The following is a 27,858-nucleotide window of genomic DNA, read 5'->3' on the forward strand; positions in this document are numbered from 1 at the left end:
TATCCTTAAGATGAGGATATCGGGGGCAGCACAGTCAAGTCCCACAACCAACTAAAAAAAAAAAAAAAAAAATGAACTAGCACCATTTTTATTTCAACATATTTCAGTTATTCTTGAAATCACAGACACAGACAATTCAGTAGGCTAAGACTCAGAGAACTGGAGTTCAAAGCCCACCAGGACAAAAGAAGTCTGCGAGATTTCATCTCTAATTAACAAGCAGAATATTGGATTTGGAGGAATGGCTCGAATGTTAAGCCCCGGTACCAGCACCAAAGAGAAAGAAGGTAGACAGGAAACTTAGTAACTTATACAAGACGTAGAATTTTTTAATGCAGAATCCATGACTCCAACACTGACCTATTTAAATATTTGAAGGAAAAGTCAAAGGATGGTTCAAGTGGTACAGTATTAGTCATGAGTGAAAAAGTAGAATGAGAGCTTGAAACTGTGAACTCAAGACCCAGTATCAAGAAAAAAAAAATTGGGGGGGGGGGTGGCTCATGGAGCTAGATCTCAGCCTGGGCGTTGTCCCTGAGCTGCACAGCTCAAGGCTACCACCTTACCTTTGAGTCAAGTCCCACTTTCTGTTTTCTAGACATTAATTGGAGATAAAGAGTCTCAGATTCTTTTGTGCCTGGGCTGGCTTTGAACCTTGCTCCTCAGATCTCAGACTCCTGAGTAGCTAGGATTACAGGCATGAGCCACTAAGCCCAGCAAGAAAAATTGTTTATTTTGGTGAAGCTCAAGATTTGTCTTAAGTTTCACAAGTGTGTCAAAAGTTTGGTTATCTACAGGATTTAGTTTTTAAAAATAATCAAAAGAAAATACATCAGAATCTACTTTGATCACACAAATTTCTGACATATGACAACTAAGATTCCAATTTTGAGAGAAGCAGTACTAGTGATTGGGCTTTAAGCATGCTAGAAAAGTACCCTGAACACCACAATACATTTCCAAACTCTGCTGGGGGGCGGGGAAGGAGGGAGAGAGAGAGAGACACACACACACACACACAAAGACAGAGAGACAGAGAGAGATGAGGGGAGGGAAGAAGGGGGAAAAAAAGAGCATGGGCGTGTGCGCGTGTGCGCGTATGTGTACGTGTACACCAATGCTAGGGCTTGAACTCAGGGCCTGGGTGCTGTCCCTGAGCTTTTTTGCTCAAGGCTAAGGTTCTGCCACTTGATCAACAGCTCTACTTCAGACGTTTTAGTGGTTAACTGGCCTTAAGAGTCACATGAACTTTCTTGCCTAGTTTGGCTTCAAACTAATATCCTAAGATCTCAGCCTTCTGAGTAGCTAGGATTAGAGGTATAAGCCATCAGCTTTTGTTTTGAGGAATCTTCTTTAAATAACTAGACTGATCTTGAAATTGTGATTCTCCATCCTGTTTCCAGGGTAGCTATTATGTCAGGTGTTAGAACACCACACCAGCAGGGATTCACATTTTTACAAAGCGCCTTAGGGTTTGAAAAACAGTTCTTGGAAGAAGAAGCAGTTCTTGGAACTGCTAGCATCTTAGGGGTTGAGGCATGGCTCAGGAGGTAGAGCCCCAGTCAATGAATGAGTCAGATTAAAATAAAAAGGGAAAGAAAAAGAATGCTATGGATCAGGAGCATAGCCTAGTGGTAGAATGCTCTCATAGCATGCATGAAGCCCTGGGTACCTCAGTACCACATTCTCAGAAAATGCTGGAAATAGTGCTGTGGCTAAAGTGGCAGGAAGCTAGTTGTAAGCAAAAAGTATCCAAGACAGTGCCCAGGCCCTGAATTCAAGCCGTAGGCCTGGCCTGGCCTGGGGCAGGGCGGGGCGGGGCGGGGCAGGCGCTGGGAAGAAGAAGAAGAAATGCAAGCACCCAACATAAACACTGTCCCAATTTACCCTAAACAAAGTATGTTATCACTATGTAATATAATTACTAAATTTTTTAAGACTGATATCTGGATATTTTCACAATTAAAATTCTAAGTAAATTTACCTCAAGAAACTGCAAACACAAATATTACAATTTAAATCTGCCAATTTTACTATAGTGCACATTGTTTCCATTAAAAAAAACTGGTGTTCAGTCTAATTTACAGTAATAGAATAACTTAAGATGAAGACTATTACAAGACAATCCTACAATTTTTTTGTTGTTTCTAAAGTAACCGTCATATGTTCAAGAGCTATAAAATTGTTATAGTAGAAAACGTTTAGTAAAAACTACCTAGAAGCACATTCTGTACTTTGGTTAAGACAATTCTAGATGTACCTAAGACAGAACATAAAAAGCTATACATTAAAGGTATAAGTTGTTGTACAAATAAAAATAATTTTTTTTTAAATTTTGGCAATTGTCGGGCTTGAACTCAAGCCTCCTCAGTACTGTCCCTGACCTCTTCTGCTCAAGAATTGCACTCTACCACTTTGAGCCACAGCTCCATTTCTGGTTTTCTAGTAATTAATCAGAGATAAGAATCTCATGGAGACTTTTCTTCCCTGGCTGGCTCTAAACCATGATCCTCATATCTCAGCCTTCTACATGGCTAAGATTACAGGTGTGAGCTACCAGTACCCGACTAGCATGTTTAATTTATAATTACAACAGTAATTATCAATGAGTTTGACTTTGAGGAAAAAAATGTGAAGAATGCCATTTTTTTTTTTTTTTTTTTGCCAGTCCTGGGCTTGAGCTCAGGGCCTGAGCACTGTCCTTGGACTTTCTCAAGGCTAGAGCTCTACCACTTGAGCCTCAGCACCACTTCCGGCTTTTTTCTATGTATGTGGTACCGAGGGATCGAACCCGGGTCTTCATGCATGCTAGGCAAGCACTTTAACCACTAGGCCAAACTCCTGGCCCCAGAATGCCATTTTTTTAAACCAAGTGCTGGTAGCTCATGTTTATAATCTTAGCTACTCAGGAGGCTGAGAGCTAAGGATTGTGGTTTAAAGTCAGCTTGGGCAGGAAATGTCTGTGAAACACTCCACTTAACCAAAAAAAGCCGGAAGTGGAGCTGTGGCTCAGGTGGTAGAGCAATAGTACTGAGCAAAAATGTTCAGCGACAGCATCCAAGCCCTAAAGTGAAGCCCCAGGACGTCACTAAAAAAGAAACTTAAACAAGCAAGCAACTTCAACTTGACAAAATGTTGACAAACCTCCTTGAAACACATTTCCATGTAAATCATAAAACTGTCAAGTTAGAGGGTGACCAAAAAAAAAAAAAATGTCTCTTGGGGGCCGGGAATTTGGCCTAGTGGTAAGAGTGCTTACCTAACATGCATGAAGACCCTGGTTAGATTCCTCATTACCACATACATTGAAAAAATTTGGAAGCGGTACTGTGACTCAGGTTGTAGGGCTCTAGCCTTGGGAAAGCCCAAGGACAGTGCTCAGACCCCATGACTGGCCAAAAAAAAAAAAAAAAAAAAGAAGAAGAAAAAGAAAAGAAAGAAAAAGAAAAATGTCTTCATTCTTTGCTGTATTAAAAACAATGATCATATTAGTTTACAATTCAAATATGCTTAGTTGAGTGAGAATATACTGAAGAGTAATAAATAATAAGAGACAATATTTTAAAGTAGCCATGAAAATTAACTTCACTATTATTGCTTGGGCAAAATGAATTCACCAAGTCATTCTTCCTTTTAAATTGAATAGTGAAAAAAGAGAAAACTTGAAATAAAGTCTAGGACCAGGAGCATGGCCTACTGGTAGAGTGCTTGCCTAGCCATGGGTGAAGCTCTGGGTTCAATTCCACGGTATCACATACACGGGAAAAGCCAGAAGTGGTTACAAGTGGTAGAATGCTAGCCTTGAGAACAGTTCCCAGGCCCTGAGTTCAAGCCCTAGGATGGGGGGCAAGAGGAGGTGAGAAGAGAGCCTAATTTCAAAGCAAGTTTTTCCAAAGACAGTTTTCGAACAAATGAAGGACGATTCAGACAGCTTCCATTAATGTGCTCAGGTTATCAAGCTATCTTCCTACTAATAACTGAAATGCATGAAGAACTTTTGTTAATATTTCTTTTAGTGCCTATGATTTCTTTTTACTTTTTGGTCCCTGGACTGGGGCTTAAATTCTCGGTTTTCAGCTTCCAATTTTCATTTGAATTTGTCGAATTTGTCCACTCAGGTTGATTTTGAACCTGGATTCTCGGATCTCAGCCTTTTGAGTAGGTAGCATTACATGTATGGGCTATTGCTGCTCCGCCAGAAAATATTATAAAAGTCCAGGTATCAAATACTTTTAAGTTAATTGTGCAACTGAAATAGTATCTATAATTTTTGTTTTGAAATAAGCGTTTGGTAATATGTTCAAACTGGCATCAAACTTCTGGACTCAAGTAATCTTCCTGCCTTAGCCTCAGCTGAGACTGACTATAGGTAAGCAAAATCATGCCCAGCTTTCCAGGCCCCGCCTTTTTTTGTCAACAATCTTTTGAAAATTGTAAAGACCATCCCTATTTCTGTGGTGGAATTGTAGTAAAATGGACTGTAGTACCAGGCTATAATCTACTACTCAAGCCCAATTAACAACACTGTTACATAAAGTATCCAACATAGACTGTTCTAACAAATTGGAAAGAAGGTATTTTACTATTTACTATTTTACTATTGTCTAATCTTTTTTGAATTTTTTTTTGGGGGGGGCAGTCCTGGGCTTTCTCAAGGTTGGAGCTCTACCAATCCATCTGGCTTTTTCTATGTATTTGGTACCAAGGAATCGAACGTAGGTCTTTGTGTATGTTAGGCCTCACTCCTGGCCCAAATTATCTAATCTTTTCTCTAGCAGTGTAATCTTATAAAAACAAAAATATCAAATTCATCTATTCCCGAACCCCAGTAAATACTAGTAAAATTATATGTATCATTTAAAATAAATTTTGAAAGCAAAGTACTTTTAAATGAAAATAAGAAGGGTTATAGTCAATTGTATGTTCTTGTTGTTTTGAGACAATGTCTCATTATATACCTGAAGTTTGGCCTGAAATGTCACAGGAAATGTCACTAATGTCCATTCACACTCCCTCAGCCTAAACATCCAAGTGCTAGGATTACAGGCAGTTACTATGTTCTCTTTCAATTTAGGTTGGGCTTCAGTGGCTCACACCTATAACACTTGCTACTCAGAAGTTTGAGATTAAAGATTAAGGTCAAATCCAACCCAGGAAGAAAAGTAGATGAAACTCTATCTCAAGGATATCAATATATGTGAATTAATGTACCCTCTATCTGGCAAATATCATGTAACCCTTTTATTAATTACAATAAAAAAAAAAAGAAACTCTATCTCCAATTAACTATGAAAAGAGCCAGCAGTGGAATTGTGGCTCAAGTGGCAAAATAGAATACTAAGTTAGAGCAAAGAAAGTTCAGGGAGAAGTGTCCAGGCACTGAGTAAAAGCCCAAGGACTGGCACAAAAATAAACATGAAAACTATTATTACAAGTAATTCCAGTTTAAGAGCTGCTAAATTAATTATTTTGTTTATTGCCAATCCATGCACTGTCCCTGAGTTTCTTTTCCTCAAAGCTAATACTCTATCCCATGAGCGACTCACATCACTTACTTATGACTTTTTCTGCTTATGTAGTACTAAGGAATAGAACCCAGTCATTCATGCATGGTAGGAAAGCACTCTACCTCTAAACCACATTCCCAAGCCCTTGTGTGTGGGGGGGAGGGAAATGGGTACCAAGACATGTGAAAGGGTATCAATGTATGTGAATTAATGCACCTTCTATCTGGCAAATATCATGTAACCCTTTCACTAATTACAATAAAAAAAAATTTTTAACAGTACATTACCTTATAACAATTTAAAAATTACAACAAGGAAAAAACCTCACTTAATTTTCAGTTGCAAATTATTTCAAAGATTTATCATAATGACCAACTTAATCAGATTAAGCATAAGAATACATTTTACTTATTTTCTAATCTACAGGGTGATTATTTAGACATACAATAACATCAGCCTGCTCTAAACTTATAAAGCACATGTCAGAAAAATAAATGTTTGAATCTTTTTACTATAAGTCCTTCATTAAATATCTAGGAAAATAAAAGGAATTGATGGAATTTTCTGTATCAGTAGTTGCCTTATATATCACACATGGTTTACATGAGATTACTGAGGATAAAAACACTAGATATACACCCTAATTTTAAAATATGGACCTGAAAAACACATCATATTATATTGACATATCAAATATAACCAAAAAGCTCATGATAAAAGCAAAGATCTGACACAGTGGTTAGTACGAAAGGAAGAAAAGAGAACTTTAGGATTAATTAACAAAATTCAGAAAGATAAAAAACTTAACAAAGGCAAGGAGTCTGGCCTAGTGGTAGAGTGCTTGCCCAGTATACATGAAGACCCAGGTTCAATTTCTCGGTACCACATACACAGAAAAACCTGGAAGTGGTGCTGTGGCTCAAGTGGTAGAGCTCTGGCCTTGAGAAAGCCCAAGGACAGTGCTCAGACCCTGAGTTCAAGCCCCAGGGGAAAAAAACAAAAAACAAAAGGAAACAAAACAAAAACTTTAACCAACCAGTTGGGCACTTGTGGTTCATGCCTGTAATCCTAGCTACTCAGAAGGCTGAGACCTGGAGAATTATGACACAAAGTCAGCCAAAGCAGAAAAATCTATGGAATTGCATCTGTAATTAGAGGTGTGGTTAAGGGGTTCAGAGCACAGCCACGAGAAAGCAACTAAAATATAAGGCTCTATTTAATGCTAGTATCAGTTTAAAAAAAAAAAAAAAGAGGGGTGAGAGGCATGACATAAAAAATGGTATTTTGGGGGACTGGGAGTTTAGCCTAGTGGTAGTGTGCTTGCCTAGCATGCATGAAGGCCCAGGTTCGATTCCTCAGTACCACATACATAGAAAAAGCTGGAATGTGGTGAAGTGGCTCAAGTGGCAGAGTGCTAACCTTGAGAAAAGCCCAAGGACAGTGCTCAGGCCCTGAGTTCAAGCCCTGCGACTAGCCAAAAAAAAAAAAGGGGGGGGAGTATTTTTAAAAATAATGTTACGCTGGCATTCTTTCAAGATAAAATGTATAACTTCTGTTAATTATCATTAAGTTATGCTTTTAATTTTTTATGTATTCTTATTTATTCTATAAATGAAAAATGAAAGCCTGGATGGAATTGTTCTGAATTAATGCTATTTTGTAGGAAATGCTGAGATAAAAAGAAAAAAATGTAGCCGGGAGCAGTGGCTCTAATCCTAGGTATACAGGAGGCAGAGATCTGAGGATCAAGGTTCAAAGCCATCACAAAAGGGCACAAAGGCACAAAAGGACCTGAGATTCTTTTTTTTTTTTTTTTGCCAGTCCTAGACTTGAGCTCAGGGCATGAGCCCTGTCCTTGGACTTTCTCAAGGCTAGAGCTGTACCACTTGAGCCTCAGCACCATTTCCAGCTTTTTTCTATGTATGTGGTACCAAGGAATTGAAGCTGGGTCTTCGTGCATGCTAGGCAAGCACTCTACCACTAGGCCAAACTCCTGGCCCCGGACCTGAGATTCTTATCTCTAAAAAATGGGAAGTGGAGCTTGACTCAAAGGTAGGGTGGTAGCCTTGAACTGATGAGCTCAAGGTCAGTGCCCAGGCCCAGAGGTACAGCAGTAGCCTGGAGCTAAATAGCTCAGGAACAGTGCCCAGGCCCACTTCAAGCCCCATGACCTGCCCCCCCCCACACACACACAAAGTATAAATATAAATGCAGTTATTTAACAAACAAAATCTTGGATGTGAGACAGTCTACATAATGACACCATATCTCTGGGAGGAAAACTATAAGGAAAAAGGAGAAGATATATTTAAAAAACAACAAGGGTACTGGGAATTTGGCCTACTGGCAGAATGCTTGCTTAGCATGCACGAAGACCCGGATTCAATTCCTCAGTACTACATATACAGAAGAAAACCAGAAGTGGTACTGAGGTTCAAGTGGTAGAGCTCAAGCCTTGAGAATGTCTAATGACAGTGTTTGAGCCCTGAGCTCAAGCCCAGGACTAGAGGGGGAAAAAAAAAAAACAATTAAGTATAACAAGCCTCTAAAAACCATCTTTATACCAGCTAGTGGCTGTAATACTAGCTACTCAGGAAAGTACAAGATGAGAATAACAGTTTAAAACCAGCCTGGCAGGAAGGTTCATGAGAATCATCTCCAATTAATTACCAAAAAGCTGGAAACTGAAATATGGTTCAAGTCGTAGAGCGCCAATCATAAACGAGTCTTAAGTGAGAAAGTTCACCTTGAGGTCAAGCTCCAGTATACCACCCAAAAAAGAAAATAGTAATTTTTTAAAAACCGGTACAGATTGATTTATTACAATATTAACATACTGACAATTGCAAGAAATGATATAAAGATTTAAAATAAGAGTTCATCTTTTAGTAATACATACTGAAAATACTTAAAGTCAGGTTATTCCATATACAATAATAAAGAAAATGAATATACTTAAAGACGAAAAAGATCAGCCATGTGCTTAGAGTTGTTATGGTTGAATGGTGATCACATACCAGTCTCCTTTTGTAAATGTCTGAAATCTTCCCAAATAAAAACTTGTTAATAACAGTATATGGTAATCAGTGAAGTAGAGATGGTATAAACATTAAGATTTCAAACTTGGTAGTGTAGTTTTAAAAGCGCCATTGAATTAAAAAAATGTTACTTCATAAAACATACTTCAAAAATAAAATTTAGTATTGAGATGAGGAAATCATTAGTATGAAATGAAAATATGAAATTCATAGTTTAGAAAATATATTATTGTATAAACAAAAATTTTAAATTTACCAAAAACACACCACCCATTTAATATAATTTTAGTTAACATTTTACTTACATTTTCCATATAGTTTGGTTTAAAACCCTCCTGCTGTCGCCTCAGTTCCTCCTGTTCTCTATGTCGAATCATTTCCTCCTCACGACGACGATGTTCTTCTTCATGTCTAAAAATTTTTCAAATAAGAATTCCATTACTGTGACATGCTAGCCACTTTACTTCATTTAAAACAATTTATATAGATTCTATATATAATTTATATATATATATATAATTTATATAATTTATGGAGATTCTATACAGATTATACAGATTATGCCTGAACTGTGACTAAGGATTGCTTATGGCATCTTAGATTTATCTTTCTTCTATTTTACTCTAAACCTAAAGTAACAACTACAATAAACCAAAATACAAGTTATAATAAACTATGTTTATATTTTTAAAAATCTAACCAGGTATATTGTTGCTCATTTGTAATCCAAGCAATGAGAGATGAAGGCAAGAGAATAGAAAACATGTACAAAACCCTCAGTTCAATCCCCAGTACTTGAATAAAATAAATCTAGAGGGCTAGAGACATGATTCAAATGGAAGAATGCCAAGCCTATTAAGTGTGAGGCCCAGAGCTCAGACTCCAGCAGTACTGCACAAAACCAAACCAAACACCAACCAAAAAAATAAAACAAACAAAATCTTGCTTCTACTTTGGTATTATTCCTACACCACAATCTTTTGTCACTATAAATGTTTGAAAGATTCTACTATAAAGTCAATAATACTTTTGAAAGATTTTATACTTGTAAAAAAGAAATCTACAATTCAAAAAAAAGAAAAATATATATATACATATACAGTCCTCTCACTATAAAAAGAGAATTCTGGATCAATCACTGCCATGGCAAAGCTCTTTTCTCAAAGACACTTGAAATCTACCCAAAAATAAACCACCTTACATGACCACATTATGGCTCGTGGCATGGCTCAAGAGGTAGGGCACATCCTTAAGCTAGCATAACCACATCATATAGATAAAAATTTGGTTACATACAGTCTTATATGGCTCTCTTTATCATTACCCTACTGCTCCACTGAAGAAGTTTACAATTTAATAGAAAAATCTATGGCTGCTACTTCCCAGTTGAATGAATTGCATAGTTAAAATGAAAATCATATAACCCTACAACATCTAAAATATTTGCTACTTTGTTCTTTTTTTTTTTTTTTTTTTTTGCCAGTCCTGGGCTTGAGCTCAGGGCGTGAGCACTGTCCTTGGACTTTCTCAAGGCTAGCACTCTACCATTTGAGCCTCAGCACCACTTCTGGCTTTTTGCTATGTATGTGGGGGTACCGAGGAATCTAACCTGGGTCTTCGTGCATGCTAGGCAAGCACTCTACCACTAGGCCAAACTCCCGGCCCTACTTTGTTCTCTTTAAAAAAAAAAAATGCTCCATCCCAGAGCAAGCTAATTTATAGTTTAAAAAAAATATTTATAAAATTAGTAATTAAGCCAGTCAGTGGTGGCTTCATTCCTGTGACCCAAGCTACTCACAAGGTTGAGATCAGAGGATCATGGTTCAAAGCCAGCCTAGGCAGGAAAGTACACCAGACACTTATCTCCAAATAACAACTCAAAAGCTGGAAGTGGCCCTATGGCTCAAGTGATAAGCCCTAGCCAGGAGGACAAAGAGGCTCAAGAACAGCTCCTAGGCGCTGAGTTCCGAAATAGACCAAAGAAAAAATAAACAAAAATCAATTATAACATGATGAAGAGAATAAATGTTCACACTAATATTAAAGGAAGTTTCACATGATACTGGAAGTAAGTCACTGCGAAGTCACCTATGTGTCCATACAAATACACAAAATGTATAATTAATTTAAACAGCAAAAACTGTATCAAGTTGATAACATCTTCAAATAGGCCTAATTTTCTAGTTTTGGAATGTATTCTGATTTGTTTTCTTTCTTGAGACATGGTCGCCCTCAGTAATCCAGGCTGGGCTGTAACTCACTATGGAATACACACTAGCCTCAAATTCAAGTCCTTCCTGCTCAGTCTGCCAAGTGCTGGGCTCACAGGCATAGGCCACAATGCCTAGCTTCCACATTACTCATAGTACACAAACATGGTAATAATTTCAAACTTCAAGACATTGTGCTATTTGTGGTATAACTTTCTCTATAAACACAAGTACACTACTTTTTCCATAGCCAAAGTGGAAAAAAAAATTAAAATTTCACATCAACCCCATTAAGTAAAAAGTGTTCCGAAGAGATTTCAAGCAAAATATGAATTCTTTTCAGACTGCTGTCTACTCTCCCAAAGTATAGCTCTATCTATTATAGTCCACTTAAAAGAACCTTCATGCTGGAGCTGGCACAGTGGCTCATGCCTGTAATCCTAGTTACTTGGGAGGCTGAGATCTGAGAATAAAGGTTCAAAGCCAGCTCAGGTACAAAAGGACCTGAGATTCTTATCTCCAATTAACCTCTAGAAAACAGGAAGTGGGGCTATGGCTCAAGGGTAGGGTGGTAGCCTTGAACTGAAGAACTCAGGGACAGCACCCAGGCCAGAGTTCAAGCCCCATGACCCCCCTCCCCCAAAAAAGAACCTTCATGCTGGGATTGGTGGCTCCTGCCTATAATCCTAACTACTCAAGAGACTAACATCTAAGGATGGAGGTTTGAAGCAACCTGGGCAGGAAAGTCCAAGAGATTCTTATCTCCAATTAAATACCAGAAACCCAGAAGTAGAGCTATGGCTCTAAAGTAAAGTATTGGCATTGAATAAAGGAGCTCAGGGACAGTACCCAGGCCCCTAGTTCAATCTCCTCAACCAATTAAAACAAAAAAGTGGCAGGAGCATGACCTAGTGGGAAAGTGCTTGCCTAGCATGCATGAAGTCCTGGGTTTGATTCCCAGGTAGCACATATAAAAAAAAGCCAAAACTGGTGCTGTGGGCTCAAGTAGTAGAATGCCAGCCTTGAGGAAAGCCCAAGGACAGTGCTTAGGCCTGAGTTCAAGCTCAAGGACTGGCCAAAAAAGCAACCTCAAAGACAGACAAGGTAGGGTAGTGCATGTCTATGAGCCTAGCACTCAGGAGGTAGAGGCAGGAGGATCTACAGTTTATGGCCAGACTAAACTACTCCAGCAACTTCAAACTCAGTCTCAGAACCAGAGCCATAAAACAAATCAAAGCAAAACCTAAACAAAACAAAATAAATTTCAAGCAAAAACGTTAACTTTCCTATATGCATTATTATTAATAAAATTTAGTATTAATAAAATACTTTCACATTCATATAACTGCAGAACATGTACCCATATTTGTGCTACATCTGACCAACCATAAGGCCAAATGTGTTTTCAAAGTCAACTTTCCTGACCTTTTTCAAAGATCACTGTAACAGTATTCCTTTCATTCTGAGTGAAACTGGAACCATGTTTGGGGAAGGAGGATAAAGAGTGTGGGTACACAAATGGAGTGAAGAATAGTAAGCAAATGTAGTCATTATATCTAAAGTACATTATGTAAAAATTGAACCACAAGATATGACTGTAGGGATGTAAAGGGGGAAATAGGGAATAACAATGGAGGGGTAACACTGATATGGAAATGAAACCTCTTGGTGTAACTACAGTAACATCATTAACATCATCATCTTCTTCCTAATCTCTCAGGGAAATCTGGAGCAGCATCCAAATCAACTATGTCAATCTTTCTGTAGTAAAATGAATATTCACACATGACTATTAAAGATGGAGAGGCTCCCAGGCATAAAACTATGATGCCTAATGGATAAAGTAGCCTTGTATTGTGTCCTCCAATATATAACAGGACCCAATAAATCATAAGGATTATTATTTTTATTATTATAAATCATAAGAATAACTATATTGAATGACTTAAGGAAATGGATAAATAGGCTGGCAGGTTAGTAAGGTGATGAAAAGAGAAGGAATAAATGAGTGAACAAAACAAATGAACAACTACTAAGTTGTCATGTCACGGGTAGAAACAGCTCACCTAGTGCCTTGCCCTGGTCTTCCTTCTGTACCACCACAGCCTCTAAAGTATTAAATAACCCATGAAAAGTTAAATAGTTTACTTGTAGCATTTTAAGAAAAATGAAAAATCTGTGTAAAACAAACAAATGTTTTCATTTCTTTCAAAATATACTTGCAGAAGACAGTTTTTCCTATCTTTCCACTAAGATAAAATGAAAAGTTTAGATTATCTAATTCAACAAATACAGTTAACCTTACACATGGTAGCAAGCTAAGACATTTTCCATTTAATTATTGTAATTTTCCTTGTTTTCTCGTGAACCATCATTAACACAAACTAAGTCCTAAGACAGAACTGCTTTTATTTATTTGATACATGGTACAAAATTACTTTAATTTGAGGCCATAAATTTGGCCTAGTGGTAGAGTGCTCGCTTAGCATGCACGAAGACCCAAGTTCAATTCCATGGTGCCACATACATAGAAAAAAGCCAGAAGTAGTGCTGTGGCTCAAATGGTAGAGCTCTAGCCTTGAGAAAGCCCAAGGACAGTGCTTGGGCCCTGAGTTCAGGACTGGCAAAAAAAATTAATTTTAAGACAGGTTGCCACATTTCCTAAATCAAGAGGCTTAATTTTAAAAGAAATTAGCCACAAGGTAAAGGAAGATTATAATAAGATTTCTAGAATTTAGGCAAAAATAAAATCACTAAATTATATCTTCTTCTTGTTCAAGCATTTTTACTGTCAATATTTACTTATCTGAATTTTTATATACAGGACAGGAAAAGAGTATTGAGACATAGTCTTACTACAATCTAGATATACAACATCATGCCCAGACTCAGTTAACTGAATTTGAAATGGATTCAACTGTCCTTGCATGTACAATGATGTTCTTTTATTAAGCGTACTAAAAACTTATCATGTAGATAGACAAAATGAATGCTATTTGGAATCATAAGTAAAAAATCTCCAAGCTTAGCAAAGGTAAAAGGAGGACACTTCATCTGAAAATCTAAAACAAAAAGGATTGAGAAGAAACAGAGTGCAAGCTCAAGGCCCTTAGTTCAAACTCCAATACTACCAAAAAGTTAATTACATGTAGAGAATAGTTTTCATATCAGACAACTAATAGTTCAGTGAATGAATGGATTAAGTAACTCACAAATTCAAGTACATATTCTATGCATTTGATTTGAGTAATTTGATTATTCTAACTGAAGTTTACCTAAAATTTTGTGTGCATTTTAAGTTCCACTTTGGAATCTGCTTCTTTTATAAGTTTATCTCCATGACATCAAAAGTACTTTTTTGTTTTAAAACTTTTTTAGATTTACAGAAAGATTACAAAAGCAGTAAAATAAGATCCTATATTCATTCATCAATGATATTCAATCATTATTCAAGTAATGAAAACCAAGAATTAACTGTGGTATTAATTATACCTATGGACCTATTCATTTTATTAATATCCCTACTAATGTCCTCCTCCTGTTTCGGGACCTTATTAGAACTCCACATTATTGTATTCAATCATTATTTCTCGTACTTTCCTGTATTCTGTAACAGTTTGGTCTTCCAATCTTTTATGAATTTGAAGGAGAATTATTTGGAGAATGTCCAATTTGAGTTTTGCTGTTTTCTCATGACTGAAAACTATGCATATTTGATAAGAATATCACATAAAGGATATCATATGCTATATTCTTCTCACAGTATAGTATCAAGGGGTGCCTGATGCAAATAGTTTCATTATGTGGGACAAGGAAAATTTAATACTTGTTTATAGTGTTAACTGCTTTGTTTATTTTAAATGTAGATGTTTCCATCTGTACATTTTCATCTGTCTAGATGTGTAGCTCTTACATATTTATATTGAAACTATTTTTTTAATCCTGTTTTGCAAGCTTTTGGCCATCAATGTTATTAGCTAGAAATAAATATTTTCTACTGCTTACTTATCAGTAACTTTCTAAGTTCTTCAACAATTCCACATTATTAACTAAAATTCTACTATAAGAAGTTTTTCCTTCTCTACCATTTCTATATTTGTTCAAATATTTTTTAACAGTATGGTCTTATGGACATTAATGTTTTTTCTACAGTTTAGAAACTTAATTGCTATTCTATATTTAGGTACTGTAATCCTAAGCTACTCAGGAGGCTGAGATCTGAGAATCACTATTCGAAGCCAGCCACGACAGAAAAATCCTATAATTTTTCAATTAATTAGGGAAAAAAAAATCCACCATCCAGAACCAGAACTGTGGCACAAGTAGTGGACTGTTAACTGAAAACAAAGCTAAGTAAGAGCTTGAGCCCTTGAGTGCAAATCCCAGTACCAGCATTAAAAATAAAAGCATAAGCTGGTGGCTTATACCCATAATCCTGGCTGCTCGGGAGGCTGAGATCTGAGGATCACGGTTCAAAGCCAGACTGGGCAAGAATGTCCTAGAGATTCTGAACTCCAATAAATTACCAAAAAGGCTAAAGTGGCACTGTGGCTCAAATGATACAGTGCTAGCGTTGAGCAAATGAAGCTTAGAGATAGTGCTTAGGCCCAGAGTTCAAACCCCAGGACCAAACAAAATAAAAAGTCAAGCTGGTAGTATTATGATCCCATACTCTATAATAACAAAACCAGCTTGGCACAAAAAAACAGGTCCAAAGATAATGGAACAGACTAGAAGACCCAGAAATAAAGGCATATACCTACAATTACTTCATATTTGACAAAGGAGCCAAAGATAGCCCCATCAATAACTGATGCTGGGAAAACTGGACATTCCCATGCAGCAAACTAAAAGTGGATCTTCATCACTATATACCAATATCAACTCAAAGAGAATCAAAAGACCTCAACATCAGACCAGAAACTATAACAGGAAAAACATCAGAACTCACAGGTATAGGCAGAAACTTTCTAAAAAGAGCCACACAGAGCACATATGAGAGAGACTTGATAAATGGAATTACATCAAAATAAAAAGGGACATAGTAAAAAAGAAAGTCAACAGGCTGTACCAGCCATATATCCAACAAAGGTCTAATATCCAAAGTATATTTGGAGCTCAAAAAATTAAAACCCCTCAAACCTAAAACCAATCAATAAATGAGCTAAGGGACTTATGAGAAACTCTTTCAAAGTAATACAAATGGTAAACAGAAATACTCAAAATGCCTGGCTATAAAAGGAAATCCAAATCAAAAACAACTTTGAAAACACCTTGGAGGTTCCATTTCACCCATTAGATTGGCCAACATCAAGAATAAGAACAACAAATGCTGATGGGAATGTGAGAGAATGCTAATATTGAAGGTCCCTCAAAAAGCCAAACATAGAACTTCCATACCATCCAGCTATACTACTCTACCCAAAACATCACTACAAATATAGATGTGCATGCACAGGCTGGCATCAAACTACAATCCTCAGATCTCAACCTCCCAAGAGCTAGGATTACAAGCAAGTAACTGGCGCCCAGCTGTAACTTGGCTATTGTAATTAGTGCGGCAATAAATGTAGATGTACAGATTGCTGAGCTGAAGAGTTCAGTGAAAAATTACAGAGACAGCATCCAGGCACTGGGTTCAAGCCCCACAACCCAAAAAACAAACAAGCAAGCAAGCAAACAGTAGCCAAGTTATAGAAACAGCCCAGAAGCCCTCAACAAATATGGTGGTCAAGAAAATGTGATATACACATACATTATGAAATTTTATTAATCCATTAGAAATAATGTTATATCATTTGCAGGAAAATGGATGGACCTAGAACAAATCATGCTAAGTGAGGTAAGCCAAGCTCACAGAAACAAACAGTCCATGTCGTCTTTATAAAATTTAACTAAACCCAACTAGATCTAAAATATAACTGGACATGATACAGAACTTTAGACATACACACATAGGCAGCCAGACTAAAGGACAGTCTTAGGAAAGGAACCCAAAAGTTTAACTCTGAGCATTCAAAATACTATTTATCTAAACGAATTCCAGGAAATGGAAATGTGGGCCATTTATTTATTTATTTATGAGTCGTGGGGCTTGAGCTCTGTCCCTGAGGCACTGTCCCTGAGCTCTTCAGCTGAAGGCTAGCATTCTACCACTTGAACCACAGTGCCACTTCTAATTTTCTGGTGGTTAATTGGAGAAAAGAGTCTCACGGACTTTTGTGCCTGGGCTGACTTTGAACTTTGAACCTCGATCCTCAGATTTCAGCCTCCTGAATTGCTAGGACTACAGGTGTGAGCCACCAGTGCCCAGCAACATGGGGTTTGGTGGTGGTGGTGGTGGTGGTGGTGGTGGTGGTTTTGCTTTTGGGTTTAGGGGGAGGAAGAGGCGCCATAAAAGGATAGAAAGATAAACAAATGCAATCATGCTGTTCAGTATACTCTATGTGGAAAATGAACTATGTAATTTGGGGGCAGGGGCAGAAGAGAGAAACTAGAGGAAAGCAAAGAAAGAGATGACACTGTCTTAAAAAAAAGAAATGTACTGGACCAGGAGTTTGGCCTAGTGGTAGAGTGCCTGCCTAGCATGCATGAAGAGCCAGGTTCAATTCCTTGGTACCACCTACATAGAAAAGCTAGAACTGGTGCTGTGGTTCGAGTATCCCCAAGACAGTGCTCAGACCCTAGATCTGGAAGAAAAAAAAAAAAAGTACTCATCTAACTTAATGGTAACCCTCCTGTACATCGTCTTAATGACAATAAAATATCTAAAACAAGCAACAAATGGACTAGACACTGGTGGCTCATGCCTGTAATCCTACCTACTCAGGCTGAGATCTAAGGATCACAATTGGAAGCCAGTCTAGGTGGGAAAGTCCGTGAGACTCTTATCTCCACCAGAAAACTGGAAGTAGAGCTGTGACTCAAAGTGGTAGTATACTATGCTTGAGCAAAAAAGCTCAGACCCACAATTGACCAAAAAACAAAAGTTAATAGGTACAGAGAGGGGTTATTTTGTTTTTGAAATTGTTCCATAAATCCTTTCACCTCTGGCCATTAGTTCTGTTCTGTTGGCTCTTGAAGCATTGAAGCATTTGGAACTTCAGACTTGCTTCAAAGTAGTTTTATTGTTTTAAGCCACAATTATACCTTTTATTTATTTATTTATTTTTTTTTTTGCCAGTCCTGGGCTTGAACTCAGGGCCTGGGCACTGTCCTTGAACACTTTTTGCTCAAGACTAGCACTCTGCCACTTGAGCCACAGCACTACTTACTACTTTTTCTATGTATATGATGAAAAGGAATTAAACCCGGATCTTCGTGCATGGTAGGCAAGCACTCTACCACTAGGCCATACTCCCAGCCCAATTACACCCTTTTTGAAGCACTTCTTTATTCTCTTGTTAGCATGTCTCAGTTTCACCAAGCAATTTCTTTTTTGGGGGGGGTCAGTCCTGGGCTTGAGCTCAGGGCCTGAGCACTGTCTTTGGACTTTGTCAATGCTAGAACTCTAGCACTTGAGCCTCAGCACCACTTCCCGCTTTTTTTCTATGTATGTGGGACCAAGGAATTGAACCAAGGTCTTCATGCATGCCAGGCAAGCACTCTACCACTAGGCCAAACTCCCAGCCCTCACCAAGCATTTTTTAATCCTATAATAAACTACTCTTCCCTCTTATATCATTTTTATCATAGTAACATCTGTATTTTTTAAGATTATATATTAATATCCCATTCTAACATCCTCTATTTGATGTTACACACACACACACACACACACACACACACACACACACTCATCAGTTCAAATATACTTGGGAACCTTCACTATTAAACATAATCATTATCCTATGAACAAGATTCACTCACACAGACAAAACACAATTTATCTTTCAGGAAGGAGGAGTGGAGAGCCACGGAATCTCATAATATGCGTCATTTGTGAAAAATGCCCCACAGTAAGAATCATTTCTTAAAAGCTAATCAATATCAGTGAAAGTTAACACTTTTATTTCAAATGGTTAAAGCTACTGTGAAAAATTTAATAATAGCCCTATTAGCCTACAGTTACTTAACATGTAGTCTGAAATTTTCTTAGTGCTTCAATTTTTCTCAAATTTATTTCTGTATTTTTATTTCAATATAACTGATGAGAATTTATACCCAAATTGGTTTCAAATACAAATCAATCTTTTCTCATCAGATCATTTCTTGTGTTCTTAATTGTAAATGGTTTGTCTTATACTCTAAATAATTACTGTGAATTTTTTTTTAAGATTTTACCAGCTTTAGATTTAGAGCTCTTAGGTTCCTTTTCTCCAGATAATTGGTATCTTTTTATCTAAATAAAAGTCTTAGGTATTTAAATAAAAATAACCACCTTTTCTAAAACGTGCTTTCTTTTATTACTGACTGGTACTTAGAAACAAAGATGGGGGCAACAGTGTTATATAGGAACAGCATTGCTTTTTCAGGCCTCTTGGTGGATAATATTAGGAAATATATGTAAATATATTAACTAACACATCCCTGTTTTCTGCATTTGGGGGGAAGGGGAGTTCTGGTCATGAGGCTTGAACTCAGGGCCTGGATGTTGACACTGAACTTTTTTGCTCAAGTCAAGCACTCTACCACTTTCAGCCACAGCACATACCTTCCAGCCCATGCTGGCTTCTTAGCCTCCTGAGTAAGTAGGATTACAAATATGGGCCACCAGTGCCCAGCTGCATCTATTTTCCAGTATTAGAAAACCATACAAGGGAATGGGAATGTGGCTTAGTGGAAGAATTATTTGCCTAACATGCATGAAGATCTGGGTCTGATTACTCAGTACCTTAGCCAGGTGAGGTGGCTTACACCTGTACCTCTAGCTAGCCAGGAGGCTGAGATCTGTGGATCGCTGTTCAAAGCCAGCCCAGGCACTAAGTATGTGAGACTCTTATCTCCAATTAATCACTAGAAAACAGCAAGTAGGGCTGTGGCTCAAGGGGTAGGGCAATAGCCTTGAGCTTAAGAGCTCAAGGGAGAAGTGGTAGCCTTGAACTGAATTGAATAGCTCAGTGACAAAGCCCAGGCCCAAAGTTGAAGCCCCATGATCCACCCAAAAAAAGGGGGGGACTACTCAGTACCACATAAATAGAAAAAGCTGAAGAGGGGAGCTGAAGAGGGGTTCTGGCTCCAGTGGTAGAGTAGTAGCAGTAAGGGAGGAAAAAAAAAGTAGCTGAGGGATAGTACCGAAGACCTGAGTTCAAGCCCCAGGGGTAGTTTAAAAAATAGGGGGGTGGGGGAGGGGTTTTTGTTGTTTCTGTTTTCTTTTTGTCTCTCTAAAGAGTCTTTTAAGAGGGTTAAAGGAAGGATATGAAAAGGGAGGGACAAAGGGTGAACAAATGCAGTTGTGATATTTACTAGACACTATGTTGAAAATTAACTATACAATTTGTGGGTGGGAATAAAGAGAAAAATTAGGAGAAAGTGAGGGAAAGGGATACACTGTCCAAAAAGAAATGTACCCATTACCTGTGTAACCGTAAACCCTCTGCACATTACATTTACAACAACAAAAATATACATACTCTTTTTTTGGGGGGGGGAGATAGATTGTGGGGCTTGGACTCTGGGCCTGGGCAAGGTCCCTCAGCTCTTCAACTCAAGGCTATTGCCCTACCCCTTGGGCCACAGCACCACTTCCCATTTTCTAATGGTTAATTGGAGATAGGAATCTCCCAGTCTTTAGTTCCTGGGCTGGCTTTGAACCTCAATCCTCAGATCTCAGCCTCCTGAGTAGCTAGGATTACAGGCATGAGCTACCATGCCCGGCTAATATACATATATACATATATATTATTATTATTTTAAAGCTGATGGGGGGATCCAGTGGCATAGCCTAGTGGTACAATGCTCGCTTAGCATGCATAAGAAAACCTGTATTCAATTCCTCAGTGTACCACATACACAGAAAAAGCCAAAAGTGGTGCTGTTGCTCAAGTGGCAAAGTGCTAGCCTTGAGCAAAAAGTGTCCAAGGACAATGACTGGCAAAAAAAAGGAAAAAAAAAAAAAGCTAACAACAACAAAAAAATAGAAACTGAATGCTGATGGCTCCTTAGGAAGTTGAGAGCTCAGAATTGAAATTTGGAGCTAGCCCCAACAGACAAATCCTCTGCAGATAAATCCTCCAGAATTTTATCTCAAATTAACTGGCAGAAATCTAAAACCAGAGCAAGTAAAGGAACACCAGCCTTGCTCAGAAAAGCCAAGCAAGAGTTCAAGGCCCTAACATTCAAGCCTGACTAGCACACACACAGTTTCAGAAGCAGGACACCATTGGCTCACACCTAGCTACACAGGAGGCTGAGATCTGAAGTTCCTGATCTGAAGTCAGCCAAGGCAAACAAATTGCTGATTAGGAAAATCATACAAAGGTAGCTATAAGCAGGTAAGAAAAAAATGAGAAAGAAGGTCTGGCCAGGGGCCAGGAGTTTGGCCTCGTGGTAGAGTGCTTGCCTAGCATGCACGAAGACCCAGGTTCGATTCCTCGGTACCCCCACATACATAGCAAAAAGCTGGAAGTGGTGCTGAGGCTCAAGTGGTAGAGTGCTGGCCTTGAGAAAGTCCAAGGACAGTGCTCAAGCTCTGAGCCCAAGCCCAGGACTGGCAAAAAAAAAAAAAAGTAAGGTATTCAATACCTTACGAATGTAACTGTAACCCCTCTATATATCACCCTGATAATAAAGTTTAAATTTAAAAAAATTTAAAAAAAAAAGATCTGGCCTAAGTTCAATCCATAAAAATCAGGGTTACACACGCACGTGCAGACATAGGGGAATGATACATGCTAATTCATATGTATAGCTAAATTACAGAAAGTATGTATGGTTGTTCTTGTCTTTATTCTTGGGAGTTACCAGTAAAAATATTGCTTTTCAAAAATATTTTTTATGTCTTTCATTTTTGTCCCATCACCTACCAGGATAATTATGATATTCATTTATAAATAACAGGCTCATTTAATATCCTCTCACACTCTATTTGATTTTAATTATCTGGACATGTGAGAAAAGATTCCAAGAGAATCTGTTTGGAAAGTTTAGCTGCTAAGCAGAGGTATAAGAAAAGAAAGGTGGATTTCAAAAAAGTGTTTTACTATGGGGAAGAAAGGATTCCTTCTATTTGTAAAAGCAGAAGAGACTTGATTAATAATGACTACAAATACAAGCAACCAAAAGGTGAAGGGTCCTAGGAGGTAACAGATATAGTTCCAGACTTCAGATGCACCAGACCTCTAGTTCTAAAACTAGAGGATATATCAGAATGTCCAGACAATTCCAGACCAACCACTAGGATTTTGGGGGTCAGAAATTCTGGAAGGAGATTTGAAAATACATTTTCTATGCCTTTCTAAGCACTGAAATTTGAAACTTGAGTGAAGTAAAATCAATTCCAATATAGAAACTACACATGAATTGCTTTGCTTAGGTATGAACTTGGAAAAAATACATAAAAATGTACTGAACAGAGCAGGAAGTTTGGCCTACTGGTAGAGTGTTTGCTTAGCTTGCACGACCCGAGTTCAATTCCTCAGTACCACATACATAGAAAAAAGCTGGAAATGTTGCTGAGGCTCAAGTAGTAGAGCTCTAGCCTTGAGAAAGCCCAAGGACAGTACTCAGGCCCTGAGTTCAAAGCCACAGGACCCCCCCCCCAAAAAATTAAATTAATATATATATATCAACCAATTAAAAAATAAAAGGCCTGGAAATGTGGCTCAGTGGTAGAGTGCTTGCCTAGCATGCATGAAGCCCTGGGTTCCATTCCTCAGTCCCATATAAACAGAAAAGGCCAGATGCAGCATTGTGGCTCAAGTGCTATAGTGCTAGCATTGAGCAAAAAAAGTTCAGAAACAGTGCCCAGGTCCTGAGTTCAACCTCCAGGACTGGCCAGAAAAAAAGAAAAAGGAAACCCTGAATATTATGTATCTGCTGACCGTAGGAAACTTTACTCATGGTTTTTCACTTTGGGTGGCAGGATTATAGTCACTCACCTCTCCCTACTTAAGTAGCTTCTTCACACAGCACTTTTTTTGGCCAGTACTAGGTGGTTTCAACTCAAGGCCTGGGTGCTGTCCTGGGGTTTTTTCACTAAAGGCTGGCATTCTACCCTTTAAGACACAATTCCCTTTTCAACTTTTTTTGGTGATTATGTACACATAAGGGTTTTTCATGGACTTTCATATCTGGGCTGGCTCTGAATCAAAATCAACAGATCTCAGCCTTCTTTCTTTCTCTCTATTCCTTTCTTTTTCTTTCCTTTTGTTCCTTTTTTCTGTATTTATGTATTTATTTTGTGCCAGTTATCAGGCCTTATACTCTTAATTATGTTTTTTCCTATCACGGAAGGGTGGTATTCTACCACTTAAACACTTTCACTTCCAGCTCTTTAGTGCTGAGAGATTAAGAGCCTCTCAGATTTGTCCATCAAGCTGGCTTCAAACCTTGGTACTCTGATCTCATCCTCATGAGTAGCTAAGATTACAAGGTATGAGTCACTTGGACCATAAGTACTTTATAGTATTTTCAAAACCAAAATTTCTAAGTTTACTTCCTCTCTCTTGTCATTGTTCAGAACATTTTCTTATTATAACTTTGGCATTGAGAGTAATGTGTATCCCCTATTTCAAACTGAACTACTGAAGGCATAGGAAAACTGTCAATGTATTATTTGTACATATAACTTACATATCAGGCTAATCTATTAAATACTGTGATTTTTTTTTTTTTTTTTTTTTTTTTTTTTGCCAGTCCTGGGCTTGAGCTCAGGGCCTGAGCACTGTCCTTGGACTTTCTCAAGGCTAGAGCTCTACCACTTGAGCCTCAGCACCACTTCCGGCTTTTTTCTATGTATGTGGTACCGAGGAATCGAACCCGGGTCTTCATGCATGCTAGGCAAGCACTTTAACCACTAGGCCAAACTCTCGGTCCCTAAATACTGTGATTTTAAGCCCTTTGAACCAACCGAGTCCACTAACAGATATTTTTAAGCAATTATAAAATCTGCATAAAGGCATAGTAATTATACATGTGGAAATAAAAACTAATGTCAACTCAAATATAAACATCTCTAGAAAAGTGGTTGTCATTGAATATTCTTATATTAAAATTATTATTTAATCCCAAACTATATACAATCAAAATGGCCTATACCAGCTTAAAAAAAAAATCCAAAGAGTAACAAAAGATTATGTTAAATAGTGGTACAATCTTCTAGATATGTTTTACCTGAGCTGTATTTGCTTCCGTTTTTGCAACTCTTGATTTCTGAGTTCTTCCAAACGTCTGAGTTCTTCTTGACGTCTCATTAGATCTATAAAATATTAACTATATATTAATATTTTTACCTTTGTTATATCAGAGTCCCTATTACTGACGATATACCTAGTAACTTACAATAATGCATTTTCTTTTTTTCTTTTTCTCCAGTCCTGGGGCATGAACTCAGGGCCTGAGCACTGTCCTTGGGCTTTCCTCAAAGCAAGTACTCTACCACTTGAGCCACAGCACCTCTTCCAGCTTTTTCTATGTATGTGGTACTAAGGAATTGAACCCGGGCCTTCATGTATGGTAAGCAAGCAATTCTACCACTAGGCCAAACTCCTGCCCAATATTAACATATTTTCTATAAACCTTTCTTTTGGGGGGGAGGGGGGTATCAGTCGTGGGGCTTGAACTCTGGGCCTGTGCACTGTCCTTGAGCTCTTCACCTCAAGTCTAGCACTCTACCACTTTAAGCCCCACTTCCAGTTTTCTGCTAGTTAATTGGAGATGAGAGTCACACAGACTTTCATGCCTTGCTGGCTTTGAACTGCGATCCTCAGATCTCAGCCTTCTAAGTAGCTAGGATTACAGGTGTGAGCCACTGGCACCCAGTTCCATAAATCTTTTAATATTAAAAGATACATAATCCAAACACTGTATTTTCTAGCTTGTTTCTTCAAGAAACTAACAGAATTTTTCTTTATGTTAGAAATTAAATGGATACTAATTGTTTAAACATAAGGCATGGCACAAATGCTAGGGACATAGCTCAGTGACAAAGCACTTGCTTGCTATGTTGTTGAGTTTGTTCCTTGTCCACACAAAAACAAACACACAGTAAGAAAAAAGAAGAACACTTGTAGTTTGGCTAGGCACATGCCTGCAATCCTAATGTTAGAATAGACCATGGAAGACATTGAATTAGAAGCAAATATATGCTATTGGCATATCTATCTATCCCCTTAGAGAAGAAAAGCAAATGCCTAGCATACACAAAAAGTAGAATGGTAGCTGTACTAAGACATAAATTTACAATTTGAAGATCACATGATTTTTAGCAGCAAACTCGAAGATGAAAATGTTACCTTAAGTGACACTAACAAATCATACTTAAGAAAGAACCAGATCAAATCAGTACAATCAATCAGCAGATCATTAAGACTAGTGGGCCAAGAGCAAGGCTTAGTGGTAGAGTGCTAACCTAACATGCACAAAGGCCTGGGTTCAATTCCTTATATTACATAAACAGAAAAGGCCAGAAGTGGTGTTATGACTCAAGTGGTAGAGTGTTAGCATTGAGAAAAACCCTGAGTTCAAGCCCTGCAATAATATATATACATAGTTTCACCGCATAAAATCCCTAAGTCTGGGCCAGGAGTGTGGCCTAGTGGTAGAATTACTCACCTACCATACATGAAGCCCTAAGTTTGATTCTTTGCTACCATACACTGAAAACTCGGGAAGTGATGCTGTGGCTCAAGTGACAAGAGTGCTAGCCTTGAGAAAACTCAAGAAAAGTGCCTGGTCACTGAGTTCAGGCCCCATGACTGGCAAAAAAGAAAAAAAGGGGAAAAAAAATCCTTAAGAGCCGTGTGGTGGTTCACACCTGTAATCCTAGCTACTCAGGAGGCTGAGATCTGAGGATCAAGATTCAAAGCCATCCAGGGCACTAAAGAAAGTGAGACTCTTAACTCCAATTAATCTCTAGAAAACAGGAAGGGGGCTGTGGCTCCTGGGGTAAGGCGGTAGCCTTGAGCAAAAGAGCCTAGGGACAACACCCAGGCCCAGGGGTAGGGTTGTAGACTTGACCTGAAGAACTCAGGAACAGTACCCAGGCCCAGTGTTCAAGCCCCATCACTGACCAAAAAAAATCCTAAGCCCTTCCTAATATAACAAGCCTAAAATCACTTTTAAACTAAATGTTTTTGAAAGGGCAATGAGGAGAAACTCTTGAAAGAAAAAACAAACAGCAATAAAAAGGTTAGACAGTGGTATTTTAAAAAGCCACTTTCGGGGCTGGGAGTTTGGCCTAGTGGTTAAAGTGCATGCCTAGCATGCATGAATACCCGGGTTCGATTCCTCGGTACCACATACATAGAAAAAAGCCGGAAGTGGTGCTGAGGCTCAAGTGGTAGAGCTCTAGCCTTGAGAAAGTCCAAGGACAGTGCTCAGGCCCTGAGCTCAAGCCCAGGACTGGCAAAATAAATAAATAAATAAATAAATAGCCACTTTCATTTTTTTTGGCTTGCTCTTTTTGGGACAAAGTCTTGTACCATACCCCAGAATTTACTATTATTAATTCCTAACACTAACAAGAACTGGGGTTCCAAAGTAACATAAAATTAAATTTATAACCAGGTACCAATGGCTCACACCTGTAATCCTAGCTACTCAGGAGACTGAGATCTAAGGATCACAATTCAAAGCAAACATGAACAGAAAAGTCCCCATGAGGCTCCGATTGCCAATTAAACACCAGAAAACCAGAAGTGACACTGTGGCTCAAAGTGGCAGAGCACTAGCCTTGAGCAGAAGAGCTAAGGAACAGCACTCAGCCTGAGTTCTGCATCAGAAGAAAAAAAGGAAAAAGTAAAAGTCTCATGCACTTTTCAAGTCTAGCTACTCAGGAGAGGCTGAGATCTGAGGAACACAGTTCAAAGCCTGAAAAGCAAAGTCTGTGAGACTTATCTCCATTAAACTATTCAGAAAAAGCCACTGTGACTAAAGTGGTAGAACAGAAAGGTCCACAAACAGTACTCAGCCCTGAGGTCAAGCACAGAACATCACTCAATAGGACTTAAACATTAAAATTATATATACATGATCGTACATATGTGTGTATGTGTGTGTATGTATGTATGTATGTATACTGGTGGGCAGGAAACCAGCCATGTATGTATGTATGTATGTATGTATGTATGTATGTATGTATGTATGTATGTATGTATACTGGTGGGCAGGAAACCAGCCACAGAGAATGAACAACAATCCTCAAATCTAAGCCTCCTGAGTCAGATTACAAGTATGAGCCACCAGTGCACAGTGAAAATTATAGATTTATTAGTTAGCAAATAACTACTCATTAGAATTACTTAAAATCCTTTTATTCTAAAACCTATCAAATCAAAACCTTCAGGAATATGGACCAAGTATTCTTATGTTTAAAGGTAACTAGGTAAGATGGGCCTGATGGCGCATGCCTATAATCATAGCCTTTCAGACGGCTGAAATCTGAGGATCATAGTTCAAAGCCAGTTTGGGCATGGAGGTCCTTAAGACTCTTATTGCCAATTAACCACGAGAAAACTGGAAGTGGCGCTGTGGCTCGAGGGGTAAAGTGCTACCCTTGAGTTGATGAGCTCAAGTACAGAGATCAAACCCCATGGCCAACCAAACAAAAAGAAAAAGAAAAAACGGTGACTAAAAGTTTTCATTGTGCATCAACACTAAGAAACATACAATCATCATTTTAGCTGGAGAAACCTAGTGAACTTACTAGAAATTTATAATTTAGTTGTATGCTCAAAATATTTCAATGAACTGAAGTATCAGACTTGTTCTATTATTTTTTTAAAAATCCAAAAAAGTTAATACAACACATCCTGTAACAGTTTTATCCATGATTTGTTCTGTAGGAAAGCTATCTACCATTTACCATAACATAAAAATATATTTATTTTTCCATAAAAAAGGATCTTATATAAAGAACATAAATTGGGGTTTTTTTCTTGTAATAAATGATTTTTTTTAACCAGTCCCAGGCTTGAGCTCAGGGCCTGAGCACTGCCCTTGGGC

General features: G+C 38.1%; 1 protein-coding gene across 3 annotated transcripts in view; it reads right to left on the minus strand.

Annotated features, from left to right (window-relative positions):
* Pspc1 (paraspeckle component 1) overlaps positions 1-27,858 on the minus strand; it is a 102,878-nt gene that overhangs the window by 50,482 nt on the left and 24,538 nt on the right. For 2 of the 3 annotated variants that reach the window (XR_016537170.1, XM_090342435.1), the window contains 3 exons: positions 24,028-24,112; positions 12,822-12,863; positions 8,851-8,956 (listed from right to left, as the gene is read on the minus strand). Coding sequence is in view for 2 of the 3 variants with exons in the window: in XM_090342435.1 (XP_090198561.1) it covers positions 8,851-8,956; positions 12,822-12,863; positions 24,028-24,112 (233 nt within the window). In the remaining variant the exon portion in view is untranslated. The remainder of the gene's footprint in view (positions 1-8,850; positions 8,957-12,821; positions 12,864-24,027; positions 24,113-27,858) is intronic. The other variant, XM_090342436.1, reaches the window with a different exon arrangement.

This window comes from Megascapheus bottae, chromosome 11 (genome assembly GCF_031878675.1).
Source record: "Megascapheus bottae isolate mThoBot1 chromosome 11, mThoBot2.hap1, whole genome shotgun sequence".
Lineage (NCBI taxonomy): Eukaryota > Metazoa > Chordata > Mammalia > Rodentia > Geomyidae > Megascapheus > Megascapheus bottae.